The sequence below is a fragment of the Myxocyprinus asiaticus genome, chromosome 2, assembly GCF_019703515.2.
Source record: "Myxocyprinus asiaticus isolate MX2 ecotype Aquarium Trade chromosome 2, UBuf_Myxa_2, whole genome shotgun sequence".
NCBI lineage: Eukaryota > Metazoa > Chordata > Actinopteri > Cypriniformes > Catostomidae > Myxocyprinus > Myxocyprinus asiaticus.
The window spans coordinates 41,957,290-41,981,151 of NC_059345.1; the positions used below are offsets into that span (position 1 = coordinate 41,957,290).

Consider the following 23,862-nt stretch of genomic DNA (forward strand, 5'->3'; position numbering starts at 1 on the left):
GGGGGATAACAAAACAGTTATCAAAACAGTGCAATGCATAAATCACTTCCCCTCATACACTCACTTCCAAGTAATGTGCTCTTTTCATCCAACAACATGTGTACATTTGGTAAGAGTGTACAGGTCATTCTTGTGGCTTTGTGCAAGTTTTTGAACTTTGAAACTCAGTTGGGTGTGGTTCCAGAGACGCAAAACTTCCACGGACGTGTGTTAATACAGAAAGGAAATCCAGAAGCAAGATCCCCCTGCTTTGATACAAGAGGATTATGTTCACACAACACCACACTGAGAGCATCAACTGCCTTCCCATCAAGCCTCATTCCCCGATGAAAAGAGCAAAGTTAAAGAGAGAGCAAGACAAAGAAACACAGACAAACAGAAAGAGAAAGACAGAAAAGCAGAAAGGAAGAAAAGCAGAAAGGAAGAAAGGCAGAAAGAAAGAAAGGCAGAAAGAAAGAAAGGCAGAAAGAAAGGCAGAAAAAAGGCAGAAATAAATACAGAAAGGAAGAAAGGCAGAAAGACAGACAGAAAGGCAGAAAGAAAGGTAAAAAAGGCAGAAAGACAGAAAGGCAGAAAGACAGAAAAAGGCAGAAAGAAATGAAGAGAGGCAGAAAGAAAGGAAGGCAGAAAGAAAGGAAGGCAGAAAGGAAGGCAGAAAGAAAGGCAGGCAGAAAAAAGACAGAAAGAAAGGAAGGCAGAAAGAAAGACAGAAAGGAAGAAAGGTAGAAAGAAATGAAGGCAGAAAAAAGGCAGAAAGACAGAAAGGAAAAAAAGGAAGGCAGAAAGAAAGGAAGGCAGAAAAAAGGCAGAAAGAAAGGCAGAAAAAAGGCAGAAAGGAAGAAAGGCAGAAAGACAGACAGAAAGGCAGAAAGAAAGAAAGAAAGGTAAAAAAAGGCATAAAGAAAGGAAGGCAGAAAGAAAGGCAGAAAAAAGGCAGAAAGGCAGAAAGAAAGGCAGGCAGAAAAAAGGCAGAAAGACAGAAAGACAGAAAGGAAGAAAGGTAGAAAGAAATGAAGGCAGAAAAAAGGCAGAAAGACAAAGGAAAAAAAGGAAGGCAGAAAGAAAAGGCAGAAAGACAGAAAAAGGCAGGAAGAAAGACAGAAAGGAAGGCAGAAAAAAGTCAGAAAGAAAGGAAAGCAGAAAGAAAGGAAGGCAGAAAAAAGGCAGAAAGGAAGGCAGAAAAAAGGCAGAAAGACAGACAGAAAGGCAGAAAGAAAGGTAAAAAAAAGGCAGAAAGAAAGGCAGAAAGACAGAAGAAGGCAGAAAGAAATGAAGAGAGGCATAAAGAAAGGAAGGCAGAAAGGCAGAAAGGAAGGCAGAAAGAAAGGCAGAAAGAAAGGAAGGCAGAAAGAAAGACAGAAAGGAAGAAAGGTAGAAAGAAAGGTAGAAAGAAATGAAGGCAGAAAAAAGGCAGAAAGAAAAGGCAGAAAGACAGAAAAAAGGCAGAAAGACAGAAAGGCAGAAAAAAGGCAGGAAGACAGAAAAAAGGCAGAAACAAAGGAAAGCAGAAAGGAAGGCAGAAAAAAGGCAGAAAGGAAGAAAGGCAGAAAGGAAGGCAGAAAAAAGGCAGAAAGACAAAGGCAGAAAGGAAGGCAGAAAAAAGGCAGAAAGACAAAGGAAGAAAGGAAGAAAGAAAGGAAGGCCGAAAACAAGCAGAAAGAAAGGAAGGCAGAAAGAAAGGAAGGCAGAAAAAAGGCAGAAAGGAAGAAAGAAAAGGCAGAAAGGCAGAAAGGAAGACAGAAAGGAAGAAAGGCAGAAAGACAGAAAAAAGGCAGGAAGACAGAAAGGAAGGCAGAAAGAAAGGAAGGCAGAAAGAAAGAAAGGCAGAAAGGAAGGCAGAAAGAAAGAAAGGAAGGCAGAAAGGAAGGCAGAAAGGCAGAAAGAAAGGCAGAAAGGTACGACAGAAGGAATGCATCTGGTATCTGGTACCACTTAAACTGAAGAACACCTGTTGAAAAAATGTACAAATTAGCATCATCTGGAGAAAGGGTAGGAAAAGGAGGGTTTTTCATAACAGCAATGTATTAGTGTATTATTTCTATCTGTCTTTTGATATGCATTGCATCACAAAATCATATTAATTCTGTCTTTTGATATGCAATGGTTTGTATAAATAATCTTCCTTTCATTGAGCGAGATGCCTACACCTCAGTGGTTGTGTGTTTAATCCTTGTTCAAGAATGAATTCTATAAAACATGTAGTTTACTTATGCAAATGTTATATTATTTTAACTATTAGATCCTTATTTTTATTAATTACCCATCTCTGACACTATCTGCAAAGCCATTAAGCTAAACACCAGATCTAAAAAGGCCCCTGAAAACAAACATCTTGAATACAGTGGGCTACAGTTGGCTGAAACAGCTGAATGCAGGTATGGGAAGGTATCAGGTAAAAATCTCTCCTACAGTCAATCATTACACTAAGCTGATGAACAAGACACAAATATATACTAGTTCAAATTTGCTTAGAAGCACAAAAAAATAAGAATAAATAACTGACAGTCTAGCCACTTCAACAGCACTGAACAAGCCCAGATTCAAAATTAACTTGCCAGTCAGAAGACATAAACACTTAATGAAGTTTTATGACATCATTCCGCAAAATGCAATAGATATCATGGAACCAGAACGTTTTATTTGAATTAGTATGTCTATTCTCAAAACATGGTCTCGTAAGGTCGTTCCCACTCACACCATGTTATAATTTACATATGTTAGGTTAACTTTGCTGATCATCTTTCTCAATCAAGCCACAGGATGAGCACTAATGTTAAAAACTGTATGTTTAAAATGCAACAAATTGCACATTTGATTCAACCTTGCTGTGATACATATTCTCCTACAAATGGAATACAGGCCCCAAAATACAAAAAATATCAGCAATTACTACAAGACTTTGTTTTCGGTTTATTCTGTTTCACTTGTAAACCGTGTGCAGCTATAAATCCAAAGATGCATTAATAAAGGACCAATGCAAATTACATCTTGGAATAAAAAAGACTGTTTCTTTTATGAAAAACCCTCCTTCCTGTGCTTTTGGAAGCTCTGTCCTGGAAAAGAAAGAAGAATGATTTAATTTCAAATTAAAAATGAACATACTGCTGCCAAATGCAAATCTCGTGTTTGATGCTAAAAAAAAAAAAAAAACTTAGTAAAAACAGGCAAAACGGTTAGGCAAAATGAGCACCAGAATCTCTGCATCTCTGGTCTTAAGAGCAGGCTATCATTATATATATATGTAAGCCCAAATTTTCAAACAACAGGCTATACTGGTCTTTTACATATACTGTCCAATTGCAGCTGGATCCATGTTAAAAAATAATCTGGAGCGTGCCAGACAATTCATTGACAGACATTAAAACAAAAAGAAAACAAATAAACATATGAACAAAAAAAGTAAACATGTAGCCTATACTTATCTGTATAACATGATACCCTTTTCCATTCTTTTGGACTATACAGGGTGTCTAAAATCTCTGAGCAATCATTTTTCTCAAAACCAATTTGAGAAAAGAGAACCTCTTAAAACCTAAAATTACATCACTTGAGTAATTAGCTTGGAAAAAGACAGTTTCCCAAATGTAAAATGCTATACTTACAATAAAGTTACTAGTAAACGTTCAATGTGAATCATTTTTGCTCTCTTATAAGACAAACTATTAATAAATGTCATGTCTTATAAGACTTAGAAAAGGTCTTAAGAAACATTATTCAGCCTAGCTGAAACTCTTTAAATCCACAGGATTCACTCTCTTTATATATATATATATATATATATATATATATATATATATATATATATATATATATATATATATATTATATACATTTTAAACAATCCAATAAACTGGATAAATTTTGTTTGCAACTGGGCAAACACATCAACTGTGCCTTATGCACCATTTAAATTGGCAGCAGAACTAGAAAAACTAACAAGATGAACAAAATCAAAAGTTAAAAAGAAAAAGAATAGTTTTTAAGTGGATCTATACACTTTGCTTTAACATTATTCACAATCTTACCCATTATGTATATTTTCTATGATTCCTTGAAAACTCAAATCGCAAATTATTAAAAGAAACAAAAAGACAAAAAGGGCTTTGAGATTAACCATTCCCGACAACTATAATATAATAGAAGAGGGTATGTTAGCAAATTAAAAGTACTTCTTAAACCAAGCGGGAGGTTAAAGGTAGCAGCTTTACGAAATGAATACAATCAGTGTGGCCAAAACCTTGGGCTATTTTGTCTGATCATCAGCACCAAAACATTAGACTTCACCTGACTTGAGATCAAATGTTGCACCTTACTAAGAACATTGTCATTTCCCCAGTAAAATCCATTTTTTATATTATTAAGAAACACTTAGGAGGATGGAAAATGAGATAAATAAGAATGTTGTGTTTGGATAATAAAAAGCACTTTAAAATGCAAGAGGGAATCTTTAAACACAAATCAACATCAGACAACAGTTAAGGGTGATAAAGTTAGTTGGCTTCACATACCCGTGTTTACATGGTATATACGTGACCATCTTTTATTTTTCATCTTTAAAATGTCCTCAAATAATAAGCTCTAAGTTTTCCAATAACAAAACTGTTGTAAAATGACCAAGGAATAGTTTTTTCTTCTTCTATATTTTTTTTATAAAAACAAACTGAGAAAAGATATTCACCTGTCACATACCAGTAGGTTTTTTCAAACCATTTTCAAAACATGAAAAGATTTCAAGATGAGAAAACAATAGACAGCTTCATACAAACATTTTTTCCCTCATTATATACAAGAAAGTGACCACTGATAATAGTTGCTCCAAAATCCTGTGAAATTGTAGCATGTACTAATAGCTACAAGAACCCTTATTCTGTCTTGGTCTCTTTGAGGTTGCTCAAATGTATTACAGACTTATCTAGATATTCTAGATAATATACAGTAACAAGATTTGGTTTTTGGTACACAAGTAACTTAGCGTTATCTTAATAAATTCAACCCGACCACTTACATTTTATCACAAATATGAACACTACAATGCACTACAACGAAGGTCAGTTGTGGGGTCATACTGTGTGAAAGTTTAAGTTAAGCTGTATAGTTAGAAAAGATTAAGCAGATTGCTTACACTACAGATGGACTATCAATTATAATAATAATAATAATAATAATAATAATAATAATAAATCAAAATTCAAGTGAGGAGATCCTGAGTGAGTGCTTATTATTATTATGATGCTATATGTTAACTGGAGACTGACAATTTATGAGCGAGATTTCTGCAAAAAAATCCGTCTTCCAAAAAATCTAACAAATTTGACAAAAGTCTTATAACATATTTTAAGATTAAGGGTTCTTAAAGGTCACCTGTCAGTTGATGATGGGTATTTACTTTAACTATTCACAATTCAGTTAGTAACAGGTTTTACCCCATCTGACAAACCTCAAAACTACGACTAACCACCTGATTAGAGACAAATTTCTAACCATACACTCATTATAAATAGCCCAAATAACCAAAAGTCACTTTTGTAACAGAATAGTCACAAGAAGAATTCACAAAAGCATCTAGTGCTCTAGACCATCCAGATTGTGTAAGCAGAGCATCACAATAAAATCCTACGAAATCATTATATGGGCCATGATTCGATCATCCTCTTTCATGCACAATATGTGCCAAACATTGAGGAAAACAAAAAACAAAAAACAACTTTAAAAAGGGAGGAGGGGGCATGAAATGCTTTATGACTGTCCCCAGCCTTTAATACTTTCTTAGAAGCCATTGTCAACAATTAAAACAATCAAAATATGCCACTCTAGCACCTAAACTTAAAATCAAAGTATAAAAGCTATTTACTGTCAAATAATTTTGAACACTGAAAAGATCATGTCACTAGGCCAAAAAGACTCACAAGCCATGCAACACCACTCCAGCTCCGCAGAACAAAAACCAACCTGAAGCAAAGCTGAAAGAGACATATAGTGGTGAAATAGAAAATGAATAAACTTAACATTAACAGTCATGAAACAAATGCACAAACATGAGAGGCTTGCAATCTCAGTGGCTTCCAAAACCTCCACCAACCGTGACCCTGAAGTCCAACAACAGGCTCACTTCAATTTCTCTGCATAGCAAAGCAGTGCTTTTCACTGTGATGTCCAAATGCCCCAATCCAAAGAGCGCAATAAAGAGAAGATTTGCATTCAAATGCTGCCCTCTACAGGTGGCTCAAAACAACTGCAGAGTACCAAACATTTTCATTCAAGGGGCCACTTTGTTAGTGACTTAGGAAAATCCAAAGCAAGCAAGCATTCCTATATCACTTGACTATAATAAGCCATTTAAAATAGTTATTGTTTGTCTTACAAGCAACAGGATGGGAGCAACTATTATCAGCTGTCATGTAAAAAGTCTTGGCTTCATACCTTGTGTCTCTTTTCACTTGTTGGTTCATACCGGCAAGAGTTTTCCCCCATCTATGTACTAATTTCCCAATACAAATGAAGATACAGAAACAAGAGCGAGACGTCATGCTTAAGTCATTCTCAACATTAGTTCTGCTGCTGCCATGTTCAGCAGGACACTACAAGTGTTTAGGCTCTTTGTTTTTGGTTTTGTCATGCAAGTGGCTTGAGTTTGTTGACAGCACTTTCCTCACAGCTTCGGCCTCCTGCTTGACCATCCATCATTCAGAAAAGCTTCTTGCTCACTTGTCTTTTCTTCTCTTCAACTGAACTGACTTGTTCCTCAGCCATCAATGATGGAAACATCGATGTGAGACAAATCTATCATGTGCCTATGTAATCAAGGGAACATGTGATTGGATGAGACACTCAGCTGTGTAAGACAAAATGGGATTTAACTCATTTAAGTCACACTTAAAGGCAAACTAATATCAAGCATTTATCTCCATCAGAACATGTTAGCTTGGGGTCACAGTAGAGATCTGCTCAGTGTTACACTGGCTACTGCTGTTTGAATGAGTTTTAATTCTTGCCGTTGCTACATGTTAGCACATTTCATTTACCCTTCATTAACAATCCATCAGGCACAATTACTCTGATCTGCTTCAGCCAATAACACCAAAGGAAAAGACACCACTACATCAGAACAACATTCATGTAACCTTTGGTCTTTTGCTGTAGCTCAAGAGTTATGCTCCTTATTTTATAAAATGATGGGAAAGCCACAAAAAGGCCCCAAATTTAAAATACTTTATTCATATTCACGTATCTGGGCACATAAAAGCACACTGAATGCTAAAAGCTTACCTGTGAAAGCTGTGCTGAAAACTCTCAGCATGCTGCGGGTTCACAAACTTGGCAATGGCCTTCTGCTGCTCGGGAAACATTGTAAACATCTAAAAATAAAGCACACAAATATAAGTTTATTAGTGTTAAATTGCCTAAATTCAGTGTACATTTTTATTAAGGGATGACTTCTGTTTTATAACAGTGTAAGAGTGAACAGTACCTAAACTGCATGAATAAGTCGTAATATAAGAAGAGCAGCACAGAATGCATTCGCTAGATGGTGCTATTGTAATATTTTGAAGACACCACAATACTCAAGCGCCCCGTTTACAAATGGTACTATTATCAATTTCACATTTTTGTTTTAAAGATATTATAATGGTATTCAAAACGGTTAACTGAGCTGTTAGTTGATAGATACAGTAGTAGTACAAGATATGCTTAAAGGTGAACTCAGTAACTTTTGTCTTTGTGTCATCTTGGACTTATACTGACACCTAGCGGCTTGGATGCAGCATTATTTAAAATCAATAGTTTTCAGTTTCAGATGTCATTGTAGAAATGTAGTATTCACAGTCAGCCATGATTACTTTAATCAATGAGTGAAAGTGTCTAATAACAGGACGATTACGGAGATTAAGCGAGTAGTATTCGGCTGGTCATGTGATTCTAACATGGCAGCCCCCATGTGTGGACCCTCTCCATGTAGAATAAAACAGCTTTTATAAGATTACTGATATGACTGGTGTCTTCATTTTAATGTGAGTGCTCATGATTTACTACATATATTGCAAAATTACAATTCATGTCTTTAGGAGTTAAACTTTTTTAATGACGAAAAATTACTGAGTGCACCTTTAAATAACAGCCAAATATCCGTAAATAAAAGACACAGAAGGGACCACATTGTCAATGGGTCAATAATAATAAAATAAAATAAGGTTTTAGGTAATACAGTGTTAATCGAAAATGTTTGATGTTTTTTTTTTATTTTGTCCAAGAAAATGAAGACACATATTGATGATAACTAACCGATTTTAATTGGAACATACTGTTGACGAAAATATGAGAATGTTTTTTTTTTTTGCAAGATATTAACAGTGCACTAACACGGTTTTATTTATTTGGTAACCCTTTAAGAGTCCACAATAATGCACTATTATTAAACCATTAAACATGAATAAGACAGTAATTAACAATTAACTGAATGTAGAGTAAGGCTATCTATCATTTTTACATTAAGTGTTACCATTTATTTATTTTAAGAAAGAAAAATCTAGAAAGAATTGAATCAAACAATCCAGTCATAGTATTTCTCCGTTTCAGCTGCGTGAGCTGCAAGAGCTGAACACCTGTACAATGAACTTTACTAAAGGGTTGATTACCATACTTAAACACATCCTATGTATGGGAGATTCATCAGCAATATCCACAATATAATCGTAATATTACAACTTACATCTGCACACACAATTATGCAAATGAACAGGTGAACTTGAACTAAGTTACATGCTAGTCAGACTTCTACTTGCGTTGTGAATACATCGTTTCCTTAAAAACTTGCTGCATGTAATGCAATATCCTAAACCAGGGGTCGGCAACCAATGGCACGCATGCCAGCATTGGCACGCGGAGGGGTAATCACTAGCACGCCAGCAATGGCAAGAGAGGTTTAGACTATTTTATTTATATAAATTCTGCACTTGCATTCCAATCTGCATCTTGGTGTAATCCTTCCTCATGATCACACAGCGTGTTTTCATGAGTTGAATGGGAGACTAAACAAAAAGTTAAAATGTGATGAGACTGCAGTATACCCAACAGACTTGTGCAGCACGTGCAAGCCATCACGAGCTGGCAGCGCTTCACTTTCGGTTAATCGTGCAAGTAAAAACGCACCCGCTTTGCTTCGGTCAGGCTGCGCTGATGACAGCCTGCATTCCGAGTTTCATTTCTTTTTTTTTTTTTCCTTTCAGAACAACACGCGATGTAATAAGGAAAACACCACTATTAATCCTTGAGATTTCACATACAGGTACACACTCCTTAAACCATGGTCACACTCAAAATTACATTAAAAGATTAAAAGAGAAAACATAAACCCACATCGTGGGGTTCAAATATCTGAGTCTTTTCAAAATATAAATTAAACCTGGAAATAAAGTTTTAGGATTTTAGAGGTGTGATTCACCGAAAAGGGTGAAAAGTCTCGTCACACTTTAATAGCATTTAGCCTCCCATTCAGCTGATGAAAACACAATGCATGATCAGGAGGAAGGACTCCTATCCTACACTATGTAAACATTAGGAACTCACAACAGAGTAACTTCTGAAATGTTCTCAGGAACTCTGGTTTTCAGGACAGTTTTCTCCTGTTGTTTAATCTTACATATTAATCTTTAATGTGTTTGATACATGTTTAAATAATTTTATGTAGTTTATCAATTTTTCTAAATTTTTGCATAAAGTTTGGTCTGTTAGGATTTGATAAGCCTAAATGTGTTTCTAATTTTGCACATTAACCTCAACTAATATGTTTTTTTTTCTAAAATTATATGCTATTTCAGTCAGTAAAATTGACTAAAATTAATGAATATGATATGATGAAATATTGACAGAATTGAAAACATTTTCATCAAAAGACAATAACAGAAAAAAGTGAAAATTAACACGGAGGCTAGATTTACACAAATTATAAATACATGTTTTTTCATTGCCAAAGAGAAGGGTGAGGTGGCATTACCTCAATAGGACCAATTGAGTTGAGCAGGCTCATGAGCTGTTTGTCGGTGGTGGTGGTGGACAAACCCTCAATGCAGACGCTGGTGCGCTGACCATCCTGAGCTCTTGGGTTCTGTTGCATCATTGCACGTCCCCCTCCACGCCCTCGTCCCCGAACTACCACCTGTGGAAATTAAGCAAGGACAATATTGAAATAAAAATGGACTTAACAATTAGGTTACACTTTACAACAACCTTCATGATATTTACCACCTATAATCTTGGCTGCTATTTATAACACCAGAAAGGGTGACAAAAGGTTTAGAGTTCTGCTACCGGACCTGAGCCCAATGGGACCCGGCAAACGGTCAGGTTTCAGGCCAGGTTGGGGTCAATTTTTAAAAGTATAACTTTGGGTTTGATTTGGGTTTATGAAAAAAAAATATTATTATTTAGATATTTAGTTTGAGCTTTAACAACTTGTTTCACGCACATGCCCTGACTCTTTAACAGACAATCTTTAGGTTTAGAATGACTCAATGACTCAAACTGAACCAAAAATTGGTACGGGATAACTTATTACTATTGCAAAACAAGTGGGGAAAGCTTTGCTTTGGAAACATTATGATGGTTACAACGGCTCAGCGGTTATGGCCAGTGAAGGGCTTGATATGCCGTTTTAACTTATGACTTAATTCTTCCTTCACAACTCTTACTGACAGAGAGGTGTTACAAGTGTAAATGGTTGTGGAACACAACTGGATACTACATTCTAGCTGCAAAGAGAATTGTTACACTGTTTCACCAGATTGTTCTTTACTCAGCAAAGTTTTAGCACTTCATAACCGGTAAGCCAGAGTTTTTGTCCTTTTGTTTTGGTGTGATGAGAAGCCGCCATGCCTTGTTAGAACTATTTGTTCACTATTTCTATGTTGCGAATGTTGCCTACAATGCTGAAAAAATAAATAAAAATACAGCATACTGCAATGATTTTACTTGCCTGAAGAGGAAAGTACAGAGTGAGCAATTTCAGATTCAGGCTTAAAATTTGATGATACAGTTTGGGTTGGGTCACACACTCTGAGGTATGGGTCAGGTCAGAGCTTCAATTGAATGCCTGTGCAGACCTCGGAAAATAATTTATAAAGAAGCAGGCCTCATATGTGGATTACTTAGTTCAATTTCATTGTTGACGATTTCACACAATCTGGAACTCAAACCAGATACTGTAAGAACTAAATTAGAAAATAATTAGCATGATTAGGATATCTGGTATATGTCACATTATCTTGAATGTATTATGCGCCATATGTAAAACAAGCCACTGGGGATTCATCACTTCACAGTCTAGCAGATTTACAAATGGTAGACATTTACTGTTGTTTTCCCTTTTTACATACTTGTATGATCTTATTTTGAATGTTTAATGTATTTTATATATTGTGTTTTATTACCCTGACATTAAAAGAAAAAAACAGCAAACTAGTCACCACTGCTGCAATGGGGTTTTAAATACAGCTGCTGAGGGAGTGACAGAAAACTTCTGATGGCCGTAAGCCCTGTTCCCACCGCCAGCGACATCGAATGATAAAGCAACATGATCCCATTCATTTTCATTGAGAGCAGTGCGACTTCCAGGTACAAAAGCTGCATTGACCATTGGCGACAGAGATCACTGTGGCGAGTGGCAAGACAAAGATGAAAGACAACTTTATGCAAATGAGAAGCGACATTCAGTAGCGACTACCAATGAGAGTGAAGACAGTGAAGCTCACGTCATCCGTCTCCAGGCAGCGAGTGTGCGAGATATTCAGAGAATTCAGGCAAGACGGAGAAGTTACAAGTTTCTGTGAGCGATTTCACTTTTCTATATCATTTGCCTATAAACACATACATGGATATAGCCCAATAAAAATGATGCGTGGATAACCATGTCGGCATTCCAAGTGAGTCTGATTCATACACTGATAAATCATTCATCTTGTTCATGATACGATGCATTGAGCACTGCTGCAGGTTATATAAAACACTCTACCCTGTAAAATGTTAATTTTTTAGAAGCGATAGAACTGATTCCTTGTCAAATTAGAATAATATCTTAGTTTTAATCTGCAATCAGAATTTTCAAAGCTACTTTGGCCAGACATACAGTCCACCTATAACATTAAAGAGACAGCAGTAGGAGCGCCCATCTAACGACACTGTGGAAAATTTACATTATTTTTATACATTACATTATACATTATTTACTTTGCTATCATTTCTTATTAACTGTAAATTGCTTTCTGTAAATGAACCAAACATGTTCAAATTCTTAGATAAATAGTTTCTTTTTGTGTAGCTAAGTCAACTGAAGTTTCTTTGTGTGGCCATCTCTGCCAAGGTCAAAGAGAAAAGGGAGGCAGAAAACTGTGTCTTATCAGAGAACACAGCCGAAGAGTGAAAAACATCTTATTATTATGGAATGTACGGAGGAAGACTAGTGTGGATGAAGAATAGTACATTTCAGGACAGGAACCTGTCCATTTAAGGTGAAGAAAGATAGGAGGTTCTATGGTAATTACTTTCTATATTTAGCCAATCATTTAGTTGATTCTTTGTTTTCTGAAAAATGAATATGTATGATTGTGTTGAATAATTACTCTGAATTTTGGGAATAACTCTCACAGCTCTCTGAGGTATACTTTGGTAGTAGGAGAGGCTACTACTACCAGGCTCGTGAATAAGAAGAATAAAGATTTTCTTTGCTTAAGCTTTACCACTTGAGTGGCCCGATTCATTTCACAGGTGAATTTCCACCACAGTCTTGCTGTCCCTGGGTGGGGTCCAACATCTCAGCGGAGTGACTGACTGACGACAATTAGACCAAATTTGAAGAGCACTCTGAAAATTGGACGAGTGGATTTCTCGGAAAACGAGACACTCACCTAGCTACAGTAATTGCTCATGCTGAGTGATGGAGCCAACGACCCGGTGAGTTGATTTTATATATTTGGCTACTTTGGTAAATTAAGCATAAGAAAAGAGTCCTGGGGGACACAGCTGCAACAAAGCTTTACAGTCAGGGGCTGTACTAGAGAAGTTCTGATCAGAGAGGAGTACCAGGGGGATTCCTGGTGAACTAGAGAGTTCACTATTGCATAAAGCTTTAAAGTCTGGGACTGTACTAGGATAATTTCTAGTATGTAGCTTGCAACCTTCTTAGTGGATAAGAAGACAGAGGGAAGAAAACAGAGGAATATGACTGGAGTCTTATGAAACAGACTCTAAGTCTTAAGAAACAGAGGGAAGGCCCTCAGAAGAGCTCTATAGTGAGAAAAAAAAAAGGGTTCCTCAAAGAGCAAAGATAAATGGAACAGGGCCTTTGAGAGAAATGGAAAAGGTTTATGGAGAAATAGATAAAAAAAAACAAGTAATGCTATGGCATAAATGGACAAAGGGCAAGTTCCCAGAAAATGGCACTTTAAGTGTTACGGTTACTAAGTTGGAAGAATGTAGGTATTTATTGCAGAACAGGAATATGAGTGGTGGAATGGATTGGAATGAATTTGCAAAGTGGGAAAATGAGGATAAGAAAAGACTTTTAGGTGAAAATAGACAGAAAAAACATGGTCAGTATTATAAGGGACAAAAGAAAGATGATTTTGATGCTGCTGTGAGTCTGTCTTTGTCTCCAGGTGCTGCTGCTCCTCCTCCTCATGATCCTACGCCACTCTCCGCTCCAGCCTCCACGAGCCAACCCTCATCAGCTGACGTTACTGGGGCTTCATACTCTCAACCAGAGGACCCAAAAACAACCATGAAAGAAGAACCAGTCTCTTCTCAACCCAGATCTAAAGCACCAAGCCCAAAAACCAACATCAAACAATGTATCCGGGACTTAAAGACTCTGGATGACGTGGTCAAATTGACCAACCCGGAATGGACTAAAGTGATGGCTCTTGTTTTTGGACTGAAATGGGAATGCCTACATAATGATCCAACACACCCATGGGATCAACGAGGCGAACAACACCCTGACCACCGCCCAACCAACTGAACACAACTCATGGATTGTATAAGAGCGGAATTTCCCATGATAAATGACTGGGACAAAATTAATAACTGCAGACAGAAACCCAGGGAGACAGTGGATGATTACGTGGATTGCTTAGTCCAGGCCGTCAAGGATCACTCTGGACTGAATGACAAAGGCGACAGGTCTCAGTATGCCAGACAAGTTATAGCACAAGGACAAAGAGCAGTTGCATAGGATGGCAGAACAAGAATCTACAGGAGTTTATTGACCATGCCAAACATGCTGAACGCATCCTATGTGACAAACAGTCTAAGACTCAGAATTCACTTCACATCGCACAGCTGAACTATTATCAAGAGGGACAGTTTAACAGCCAGGGGGACGCGTTGGACGTGGAGGACGAGGACGAGGCAGAGGCCGAGGTAAGGGCGCCCTAGGCACCTGTTTTATTTGAGGTCAATATGGCCATTTAGCTAAAGGTTGTTCACAGAATAATAAAACTGATGATAGTCAAGAGGTTCAGGAATATAATCTCCCAATATTCTCAGTAAATAATCCGAAACAAAAATAGGATGAGGAGGGAGAGTGGACTGGTGAACAATGTGAAAATGAATGTCAATGTATTCTTCAAGCCCCAAAATTGACCCATGATTTGAAAAATGACCCATACATGCTTTCTGTTTGTGGTAAAAACATTATGCTTCTTGTCGATACTGGTGTTGTCAAAGGGTTCTTTGCCTCTTAAACCCAGCTCAGACTCTATTATAACCATAGGCACCCTCTGGTCTTCCACTCACTGAATATTTTTCTGAACCAATAGTTGCAAAATTGGGAAATAAATCACTCAAACACAGATTCCCCGTCAGAGCACTGCCCAGTTAATCTAATGAGCAGAGATCTGTTAGGACGAACAGTATTGAAATTGATTGCTCAGACTATGGCTTGCAATTTACAAGCCCTGAAATTGGCCTTTACTCGTTATAGACCATTTCCAGCTGTTTTTAGTCATGGAATATAACTGAACTCCATTTTCATCAACAGCTGTATGCAACATTAGATTTAACTGATTGGGAGTTCCCAGAATTCTTGCATTGTACCAGTCTATTCTCCCATACGGGCCCAGACCTGTCCTATGAAAAATATTGGTTCCCTGGGCTTATCAGTGAATGTTTGATTTTAGGTGACATCTTTCTGTGGGTTAAATACATAGGTATTGCTGTACAGCTTTCAAATCAACAACAAAACATTTTCAAGGAAGTCACACACCATATTTCTCTGGCAAAAAAGGTAGGAGAATGGAAAGACAAGGAAAGATTTATACAGAAGGCTTTAGCATGTAGAGATCGGAATAGAATAGGTGAAATGTATTTTTCACCCTCATTTCAAGTTACTCGTATTCCAAATTTTATGATGGCTACAGTTATTCGTTCCAGACAAGAAACAAATGATTATAGTTCATAAGTAACAGACAGCAATAACAATGTACTTTTGTTTTTAGATGACGTACCCCAAGGTCTGTGGGCTAAATATACATACGATATCGGTTGCATGAAAAATGCACAACCCCTGCAGGTGGTTCCAAAATCCAACCATAGACCATATAGTGCTTGATACCTGCTTTCTTAAGAAGCGGAAGCAGGCCTGACAGAGATCATTGATTCTCATTTAGAGGAAGGTGCCATTGCTCTATGTCCACACTTCCTAGTCTCTAGTCCTCTTTTGCCAGTAAGGAAAAAGAATGGCAAGCATAGAATGGTACAGGATTTACGTTTGGTAAACAAAGCCATGTTCCCTCAGCACCAATTGTACCCAATCCTGCGACCATTCTTTCTACAATACCGCCAGACTCCACAAATTTTTCTGTAATTAATTTGGCAAATGCATTTTTCTCGATTCCAGTACATCTGGACAGCCGATACGGGTTCTCGTTCTGCTTCAAAAATAAAAGATATCAGTGAAACATCATGCCACAAGGGTATACCGACTCCCCAACATTTTTTACGGCTCAACTGTTGCGCAATCTTGAAACATTTAAACCTCTAGCTGGAAGTGCACTTTTGATTTACGTTGATGACCTACTTATTATGGATACCTGATTATGCTGAATTGTCACAACCGCTTTCTGATTTGGCCCATATGCATATGCTACAAATGCATGATTTAGTTTCCTGGACACCAGAAGCCGAAAACTGCATTACTAACCCAACCCTGTTTGGCAAATCCTGATTATAGTAAACATTTTAGATTGTATGTACACGAGAACAATGGGTTCATGTCCGCTGTGTTAACACTATCGCATGGTGAAAAATGGAAACCTCTTGCTTATTTTTCAAGATGTTTCGATCTGGTTATTCATGGCCACCCACCGTGCATTCGTTTGCTAGCAGCCACCACAGAGGCTGTATTTGCATCCTCAGATTTGGTTGCCATGCACATGATGTGCACAAAATTATTACTTTGGCATGCACTGTGCATTTGTCTAATGCTAGACTTTTAATATTTCAGAACATTCATTCTTTTTTGCAAAATGTCACTATACATCTTTGTAACACTCTAAATCCAGCTACACGCTTACCATCTGCAGATGACGGCATTCCCCTGCCTAATCTCAATCCTGACTGTATTTTTTTGTAGACGGATCTAGTTTGAGGCTGTCTGATGGGTCTCCCTCATCTGCTTATGCTGTATGTGACTCATATACAGTTGTGGAAAGTTTTAGATTACCACCATCTCTTTCCACCCAAGCGGCTGAACTGTTTGCAGTCACACGTGTGTGCGTTTTGGCTAAGGGAAAATCCCTTACTGTTTCCACAGACAGTAATTATGCTTTACGCACTTTACATAACACTGGCATACTATACAAACATCATGGTTTTGTGACTTCCCCTGGAAAGCCGATAGCACACAAAAAACTTCTAATTAACCTTTTGGACTCTGTTCTCCTCCCACAGTCTTTGTCAGTATGCAAATGTAGAGCACATACTTGTGATTCTGATTGGATTTCAGAAGGCAATAATCGTGCCGACATGGCTGCAAAAGCAGCAGCAAAATCGACAGATTTACCACAGCTACAGATGACAGACCTGTCAGATGTCTCGTTAACTAACCTTTCTGATTTACCTCTTTTACAGCAAAATGCTACCGAGGAAGAACTAATCCTCTGGCGTGCAAACTGCAGGATGGATTCTGCAACAGGCACTTTGGTTGATTCTGAAAATAAACCAGCTTTACCTAAATCTGTTTTTCCATTTATGGCTAAGTTGACACATGGTGTAGACCACGTATCTAAGGGAGGTATTGTTGTTATGATTAAAAGATACTGGTACGCACCAGGCTTTTCAAATTTTCAAAATACAGATGAGTATTGGAAAGATGCCAGCCATCTTGCAGAGTGCACACCCGACACTAGAGATGCCGTTTGAACATCTGATGATGGATGTTATTGAATTAACACCAGCTCAAGGTTATCGATACTGTTTGGTTGTGATTGACTTGTTTTCAAAATATCCTGAATGCTTTCCATGCAGGAGACAAGATGCACTGACAGTGGCTAAACACCTGATGAGGGAAGTGATTCCCAGATGGGGAATTCCCCGTAAACGGTCCTCACACAATGGTTCTCACTTTGTGAACACAGTGGTAAAAAAAAATTATCAGAAAAGCTAAATTTTGATTTGAAACAACATTGTTCATATCACCCACAATCGGTGGGTGCTGTTGAACGTCTGAATCAGATGATATAACACAAATTAGCTAAAGTGATGTCTGACGCAACTTTGAATTGGATCTAAGCTTTGCCATTGGTCCTTATGTACATTTGGGGACGTCAAAATAAACAAACAGGTCTGAGCCCACTGGAAGTGTTGACCAGTCTTCCTATGAGACTGACTGCCACTCTCCCTTACATTTTCCCACAGCACGAAGGCACCCTGCAACAGACAGATGATCAGATGGTGAAATACATGTCTGAACTACGCAAAACTGTCCAGTCTATTCATTCACAGGTCAAGGAAGCTCTCCCATCTCCAATAGAGGGTGCCATCCATAAGCTGCAGGTTGGAGACTGGGTTCTGGTGAAAGACTTCAGACGGAAAGCTTGGCAATGCCCATGCTGGTTAGGACCGTGGAGAATCCTCCTGACTACTCCAACGGCTGTTCAAGTGGCTGAAAGGGATTCCTGAATCCATTGCTCACACTGCCATAGGATGAACCCTCCTGAATTCACACTAGGTGTGCCTCTAACTCTGGCAGAGGCAGAAGAGTGCCCTAGGGGGACCAACGAAGGTCTGGAAAATTGAGGGGGCCCTGAAACTGGGAGTAGGGCAGAAGAAAGACACAAGGACATATGATCAACAGACCCAAACAAAAAGAGGAAGAATCACCCAGCACGTGGTGGTGCAGACTGTTTGGGCATTCACCCAGCTGTTCTAAGTTTTTAATTAATTAAAAAAAATTTTTTAACTCATTTTAATTAATTTTATTTATTTATCACACATTATACATTTGCACATATACAGTGAAATTCTTTGTTTTTCACATATCAGAGTGCAGGGTCAGCCATGTTACGGCGCCCCTGGAGAAGATAGAGTCAAGGGCCTTGCTCAAGGGCCCAACATCTTGGCAGTGCTGGGGCTTGAACCCCCGACCTTCTGATCAGTAACCCAGAGCCTTAACTGCTGAGCCACCACTGCCCCTGGCAAGTGTGACACGGATGGTCTCACTGTCCTGCCTTTGAGTGATCAATCGAAATGAAACTGTTCTGAGTCAATGTATTCAAAACACAATTATCAAATTTGGTTCATTCTCATGTCCAAGGTCAATATATGTCTTTAACCAAAACTATATCAGACACCTACTGTGATGAAGACTACCCTGATCTTTTTCCATATCCTGATGAGTACGATTTTAATGATGATGTGTGTTAAAACAATCATTTGGTTAATTATTCTGTTTTTAACTTTCATAATTCTGTTTACCTATTTGAATTTGAACACATAGGTTCAAAGGGGGGAATGTGTAAAATTAATTTACATTATGCTCTGTTTCTTTGCTATCATTTCTTATTAACTGTAAATTGCGTTCTGTAAATGAACCAAACATGTTCAAATGCTTAGATAAATAGTTTCTCTTTATGTAGCTATGTCGACTGAAGTTTCTTTGTGTGGCCATCTCTGCCAAGGTCAGAGAGAAAAGGGAGGCAGAAAATTGTGTCTTATCAGAGGACACAGCCGAAGAGTGAAAAACATAATATGGAATGTACTGAGGAAGACTAGTGTGGATGAAGACTAGTGCATTTCAGGACCGGAACCTGTCCATTTAAGGTGAAGAGAGATAGGAGGTTCTATGTTAATTACTTTTTATATTTAGCCATGTGGCAGCGGGGGTGTGGTCAAGCATCTCTCCGGAGAGAGAGAAAGCGGTAAGGGCGCTTACACCTGAGTTAAATGATGTCTAACACCTGTCTCTAATTTCAGTAAGCACGGGGAGAGCGGCATAAATAGAGCCACACAGCAGTTAGAGGGGAGAGAGAGCCTGGGCACGGACTATGAAGCCAGAAGTTTTGATGATTGTAAATTTGAAAGTTTATTTTGTAAGCTAGTTTGTGGATGTTTTTAGACTGTGTTTGCCAACAACGTAAAGCCCTGAGAGTGTGTTGTGCTGCACTGAGGAAAATAAAAAAACGCTTACCTGAACCAGGAAATCTGCTTCTCGCCTCCTCCTTCCACTGAGAAGTGTTACACTGGTGCCGAAACCCGGGAAATTAAAGTTTGGTTGAAGATGGATGGAAGTCGCCCCGTAGAGTCCTCCCAGTTGGCGGAGATCCTTCAAGCCCTCGCTGGCTTACATCGGAGCCACCAACAATCCCTGCTTGAGCTCCAGCAAGATCAAGACCGCCGGTTTGTGGAGCTCATGCGCGCTCAAGCAGAGGACCGACAGGCGATCCGGAGCCTTCTCAGCCAGAAGGCATCCCCAGCCGCGACCTCGGACACCCACACGCCGTTACCCCTGCCTGCGTTACAAAAGATGGGGGCGGCGGACGACCCAGAGGCATTCCTGGATCTCTTTGAACGCACTGCCGAGATCTGGGGCTGGCCGCTCGACCAGTGGGCGGCCCGACTCATACCGCTACTGTCCGGGGAAGCCCAACTCGCGGCTCAACAACTACCAGCGGTGAGCCTCCTGGCCTATGGAGATCTAAAGAGAGCCATCTTGCAACGGGTTGGTCGTACTCCGGAGGGAAGTCGTCAACTCTTTCGGAGCTTGAAGTTGGAGAGCTCCGACCACCCGTTTGCCTTCGCCCAGCGGCTCCACGACGTCAGCCAAAGATGGTTGCTAGCGGGGGACCGCGGCATCGACGCGATCATCGACCAGGTGGTACTGGAGCAATTAGTACGACAACTGCCGAAAGGGACGGCGGAGTGGGTCCAGTGCCACCGCCCGGCGTTGCTGGAGGAAGCTATCCGGCTTGCGGAGGACCACATGGCGGCGATCCCGAGGGCGGAAGAGCCCTCCCTCTCTCTCTCTCTTCCCCCTGTCTCATTCCCCTCCCCCATCTCCTCTCATTCTGCTCTCTCTCCAGGTCCTGTTCCTGCCCCACGCAGACGAGGAGGACTTCAGCCACGGAGACCAGTTCCCCGGGTGTGGGAGGCGACACCTTCCCCTATACCAATGCCCCGCCGCTCTCCCCCTCAGGGGGGGGCGCCCGCCGACGCAAGTGCGGGCGTAGCGCCTGGGCCGGCCTGCCGGAGGTGCGGAGACCCGGGCCACTTCCGAGATCAGTGCCCTCTGATGGAGCTGGGGACAGTGGTGCGGGTCTCTGACCACCCACAGGCTGCCCCCGACCGGGCCGGAGCATACCGGATACCGGTAAGTGTCAAGGGGGTACTCACCAAGCGTTGGTGGACACCGGGTGTAATCAAACCACTATCCACCAACGCTTGGTTCAACCCGAGGCATTGGTCACAACTAAAACGGTGAAAGTGAAATGTGTACACAGGGATATTCACAAGTATCCGGTGGTGACCTGCGGAGTGGAGGCTGCGGTTAGTTCCCGCCTCACCCATCCGCTGATTTTGGGGACTGATTGGCCTGACTTTAGAGCTTTATTAAAGGGAATTTGCGCGGATGGGTCCTGTACGAAAATAGGGAGATGTGTGATGTGCGATGCTCTGGCAGGGGAGGCGGAGCCGGGGCCGTCCTCGACAGCTCCACGTCATAATGACGAGAGAGGGGGAGAGGCTGCAGCCCCTCCCCTTCTCAGGGGATTCCCTGAGGGGGATTTCCCTTTGGAGCAGTCGTGAGACGAAACCCTCAAACAAGCCTTTGACCAAGTGAGAGTCATTGATGGTCAACGACTCCAGCCGGACATCGCCCTTTCATACCCCTATTTTGCAATTATAAATGAGCGGTTGTATAGAGTGACACAGGACACTCGGACCAAAGAGGATACAACCCAACTTTTGATTCCAAGGAGCCGTCGGGAAATGGTATTCCAGGCGGCTCATTATAATCCCATGGCAGGTCACTTAGGAGAAAGGAAGACACTGAACCGTCTAATAGCCCGTTTCTATTGGCCGGGCATTGGCGGCGATGTCCGCAGATGGTGTGTGGTATTGCCGCAAATGCCAGCTGGTTAACCCACCGGCCACCCCAAAAGTGCCATTGCGTCCTCTCCCTCTAATCGAGGTCCCCTTTGAGAGAATTGGAATGGACCTCGTCGGGCCATTAGAACGGTCAGCACGCGGACATTGCTTTGTATTGGTCCTAGTGGAATATGCAACGCGATATCCGGAAGCAGTGCCTCTTCGCAACATCTCAGCACGCAGTGTTGCGGAGGCACTCTTCAAAATAATCTCCCGGGTGGGGATTCCGAAAGAAATCCTCACCGATCAGGGCACAACATTTATGTCACGAACAATACGCGAACTGTACGAGTTATTAAATATTAAATCGATTCGCACCAGTGTGTACCATCCTCAAACGGATGGCCTGGTGGAACGATTTAATAAAACCCTCAAAAACATGATTCGTAAATTCGTGCACGATGATGCTAGAAATTGGGATAAATGGCTCGACCCCCTGTTATTTGCAGTACGAGAGGTCCCGCAAGCCTCCACTGGCTTCTCCCCATTCGAGCTGCTGTATGTGCGACGCCCATGCGGTGTGCTTGATGTATTGTGAGAGGCCTGGGAGGAGGGACCTTCAAACAGTAAAAATGAAATTCAGTACGTTCTTGATCTTAGAGCAAAACTCCACACTTTGGGGCAGCTAACACAGGAGAATTTGCTCCAAGCTCAAGAACGACAGCGCCGACTGTATGACAGGGGAACTCAGCTAAGGGAATTTGCACCGGGAGATAAAGTGCTTGTATTGCTTCCCACATCGAGCTCTAAATTACTTGCCAAGTGGCAAGGACCCTTTGAGGTCACACGACGAGTGGGAGATCTCGATTATGAGGTTATGAGGTTACCGATAGAGGGGGCGCACGTCAAATATACCACCTCAATCTCCTGAAATTGTGGAGGGAGGCGGTTCCCGTGACGTTGGCTACGGTAGTTCCCGAGAAGACGGAGCTCGCACCGGAGGTGAGTTCAAAACATAACCAATTCACCCCGGTCATTTGCGGAGACCACCTCTCACCGAGCCAACTCGCAGAGGTTGCTAGGTTGCAACAGGAGTTTGCAGATGTGTTCTCCCCTCTACCGGGACGTACAAACCTCATCCATCACCACATCGAAACCGAGCCGGGGGTCGTGGTACGTAGCCGCCCCTATCGACTACCCGAACACAAAAAGAAAATAGTTCGGGAAGAATTGGATGCGATGCTTGATATGGGGGTAATAGAAGAATCCCACAGCGATTGGTCCAGCCTAGTTGTTCTAGTGCCTAAGAGCGACGGGTCTGTGCGATTCTGTGTGGATTATAGAAAAGTCAACGCGGTGTCTAAATTTGATGCGTATCCAATGCCTCGTGTTGATGAGTTGCTCGATCGGTTGGGCACTGCTCGTTTTTATTCGACATTGGATTTGACGAAGGGTTATTGGCAGATCCCCTTGACACCAATTTCCCGTGAGAAAACCGCCTTCTCCACACCGTTTGGATTACACCAATTTGTGACACTTCCGTTCGGTTTGTTTGGGGCCCCGGCTATGTTTCAGCGTCTCATGGACCGAATCCTCAGACCGCATTCAGCTTACGCCGCTGCCTATTTAGATGACATCATCATTTATAGCAATGATTGGCAGCGGCACATGCAACATCTGAGGGCGGTTCTGAGATCGCTGCGCCGAGCGGGACTCACAGCGAACCCGAAGAAGAGCGCGATTTGACGGGTGGAGGTATGGTATCTGGGGTTCCACTTGGGCCACGGGCAGGTGCATCCCCAAATTGACAAGACAGCGGCGATTGCGACCTGCCCGAGACCCAAGACCAAAAAGGGGGTGAGACAGTTCCTGGGGCTGGCTGGCTATTATAGAAGGTTCGTATCTAATTATTCGGACGTCACCAGCCCGCTGACTGATCTCACTAAAAAGGGAGCTCCAGATCCGGTCCAGTGGACGGAGCAGTGTCAACAGGCGTTCACTCAAGTTAAAGCCACACTTTGCGGGGGGCCGCTTTTACATTCACCTGACTTCTCTCTCCCTTTTATTTTACAGACAGATGCTTCAGACAGGGGGCCGGGGGCCGTACTCTCGCAGGTGGTGGAGGGGGAGGAGCGCCCGGTGCTGTACATTAGCCGTAAGCTCTCGTTAAGGGAAACTAAGTACAGCACCATAGAAAAGGAGTGTCTTGCCATCAAGTGGGTGGTCCTCACTCTCCGATACTACCTGCTGGGGCGGGCCTTCACCCTCTGTTCCGATCACGCCCCACTCCAA

General features: G+C 41.0%; 1 protein-coding gene across 4 annotated transcripts in view; it reads right to left on the reverse strand.

Moving 5' to 3' along the window:
• Positions 1 to 3,793: 3,793 nt before the first annotated feature.
• The window catches only part of LOC127451583 (RNA-binding protein 33-like), an 88,401-nt gene continuing 68,332 nt past the window's right edge, over positions 3,794 to 23,862 (reverse strand). For 3 of the 4 annotated variants that reach the window (XM_051716377.1, XM_051716386.1, XM_051716368.1), the window contains exons 18-20: positions 9,992 to 10,153; positions 7,267 to 7,355; positions 3,794 to 6,791 (exon numbers count right to left, since the gene is read on the reverse strand). In XM_051716377.1, the coding sequence (XP_051572337.1) occupies positions 6,743 to 6,791; positions 7,267 to 7,355; positions 9,992 to 10,153 (300 nt within the window). In that variant the 3' untranslated portion in view covers positions 3,794 to 6,742. The remainder of the gene's footprint in view (positions 6,792 to 7,266; positions 7,356 to 9,991; positions 10,154 to 23,862) is intronic. The other variant, XM_051716395.1, reaches the window with a different exon arrangement.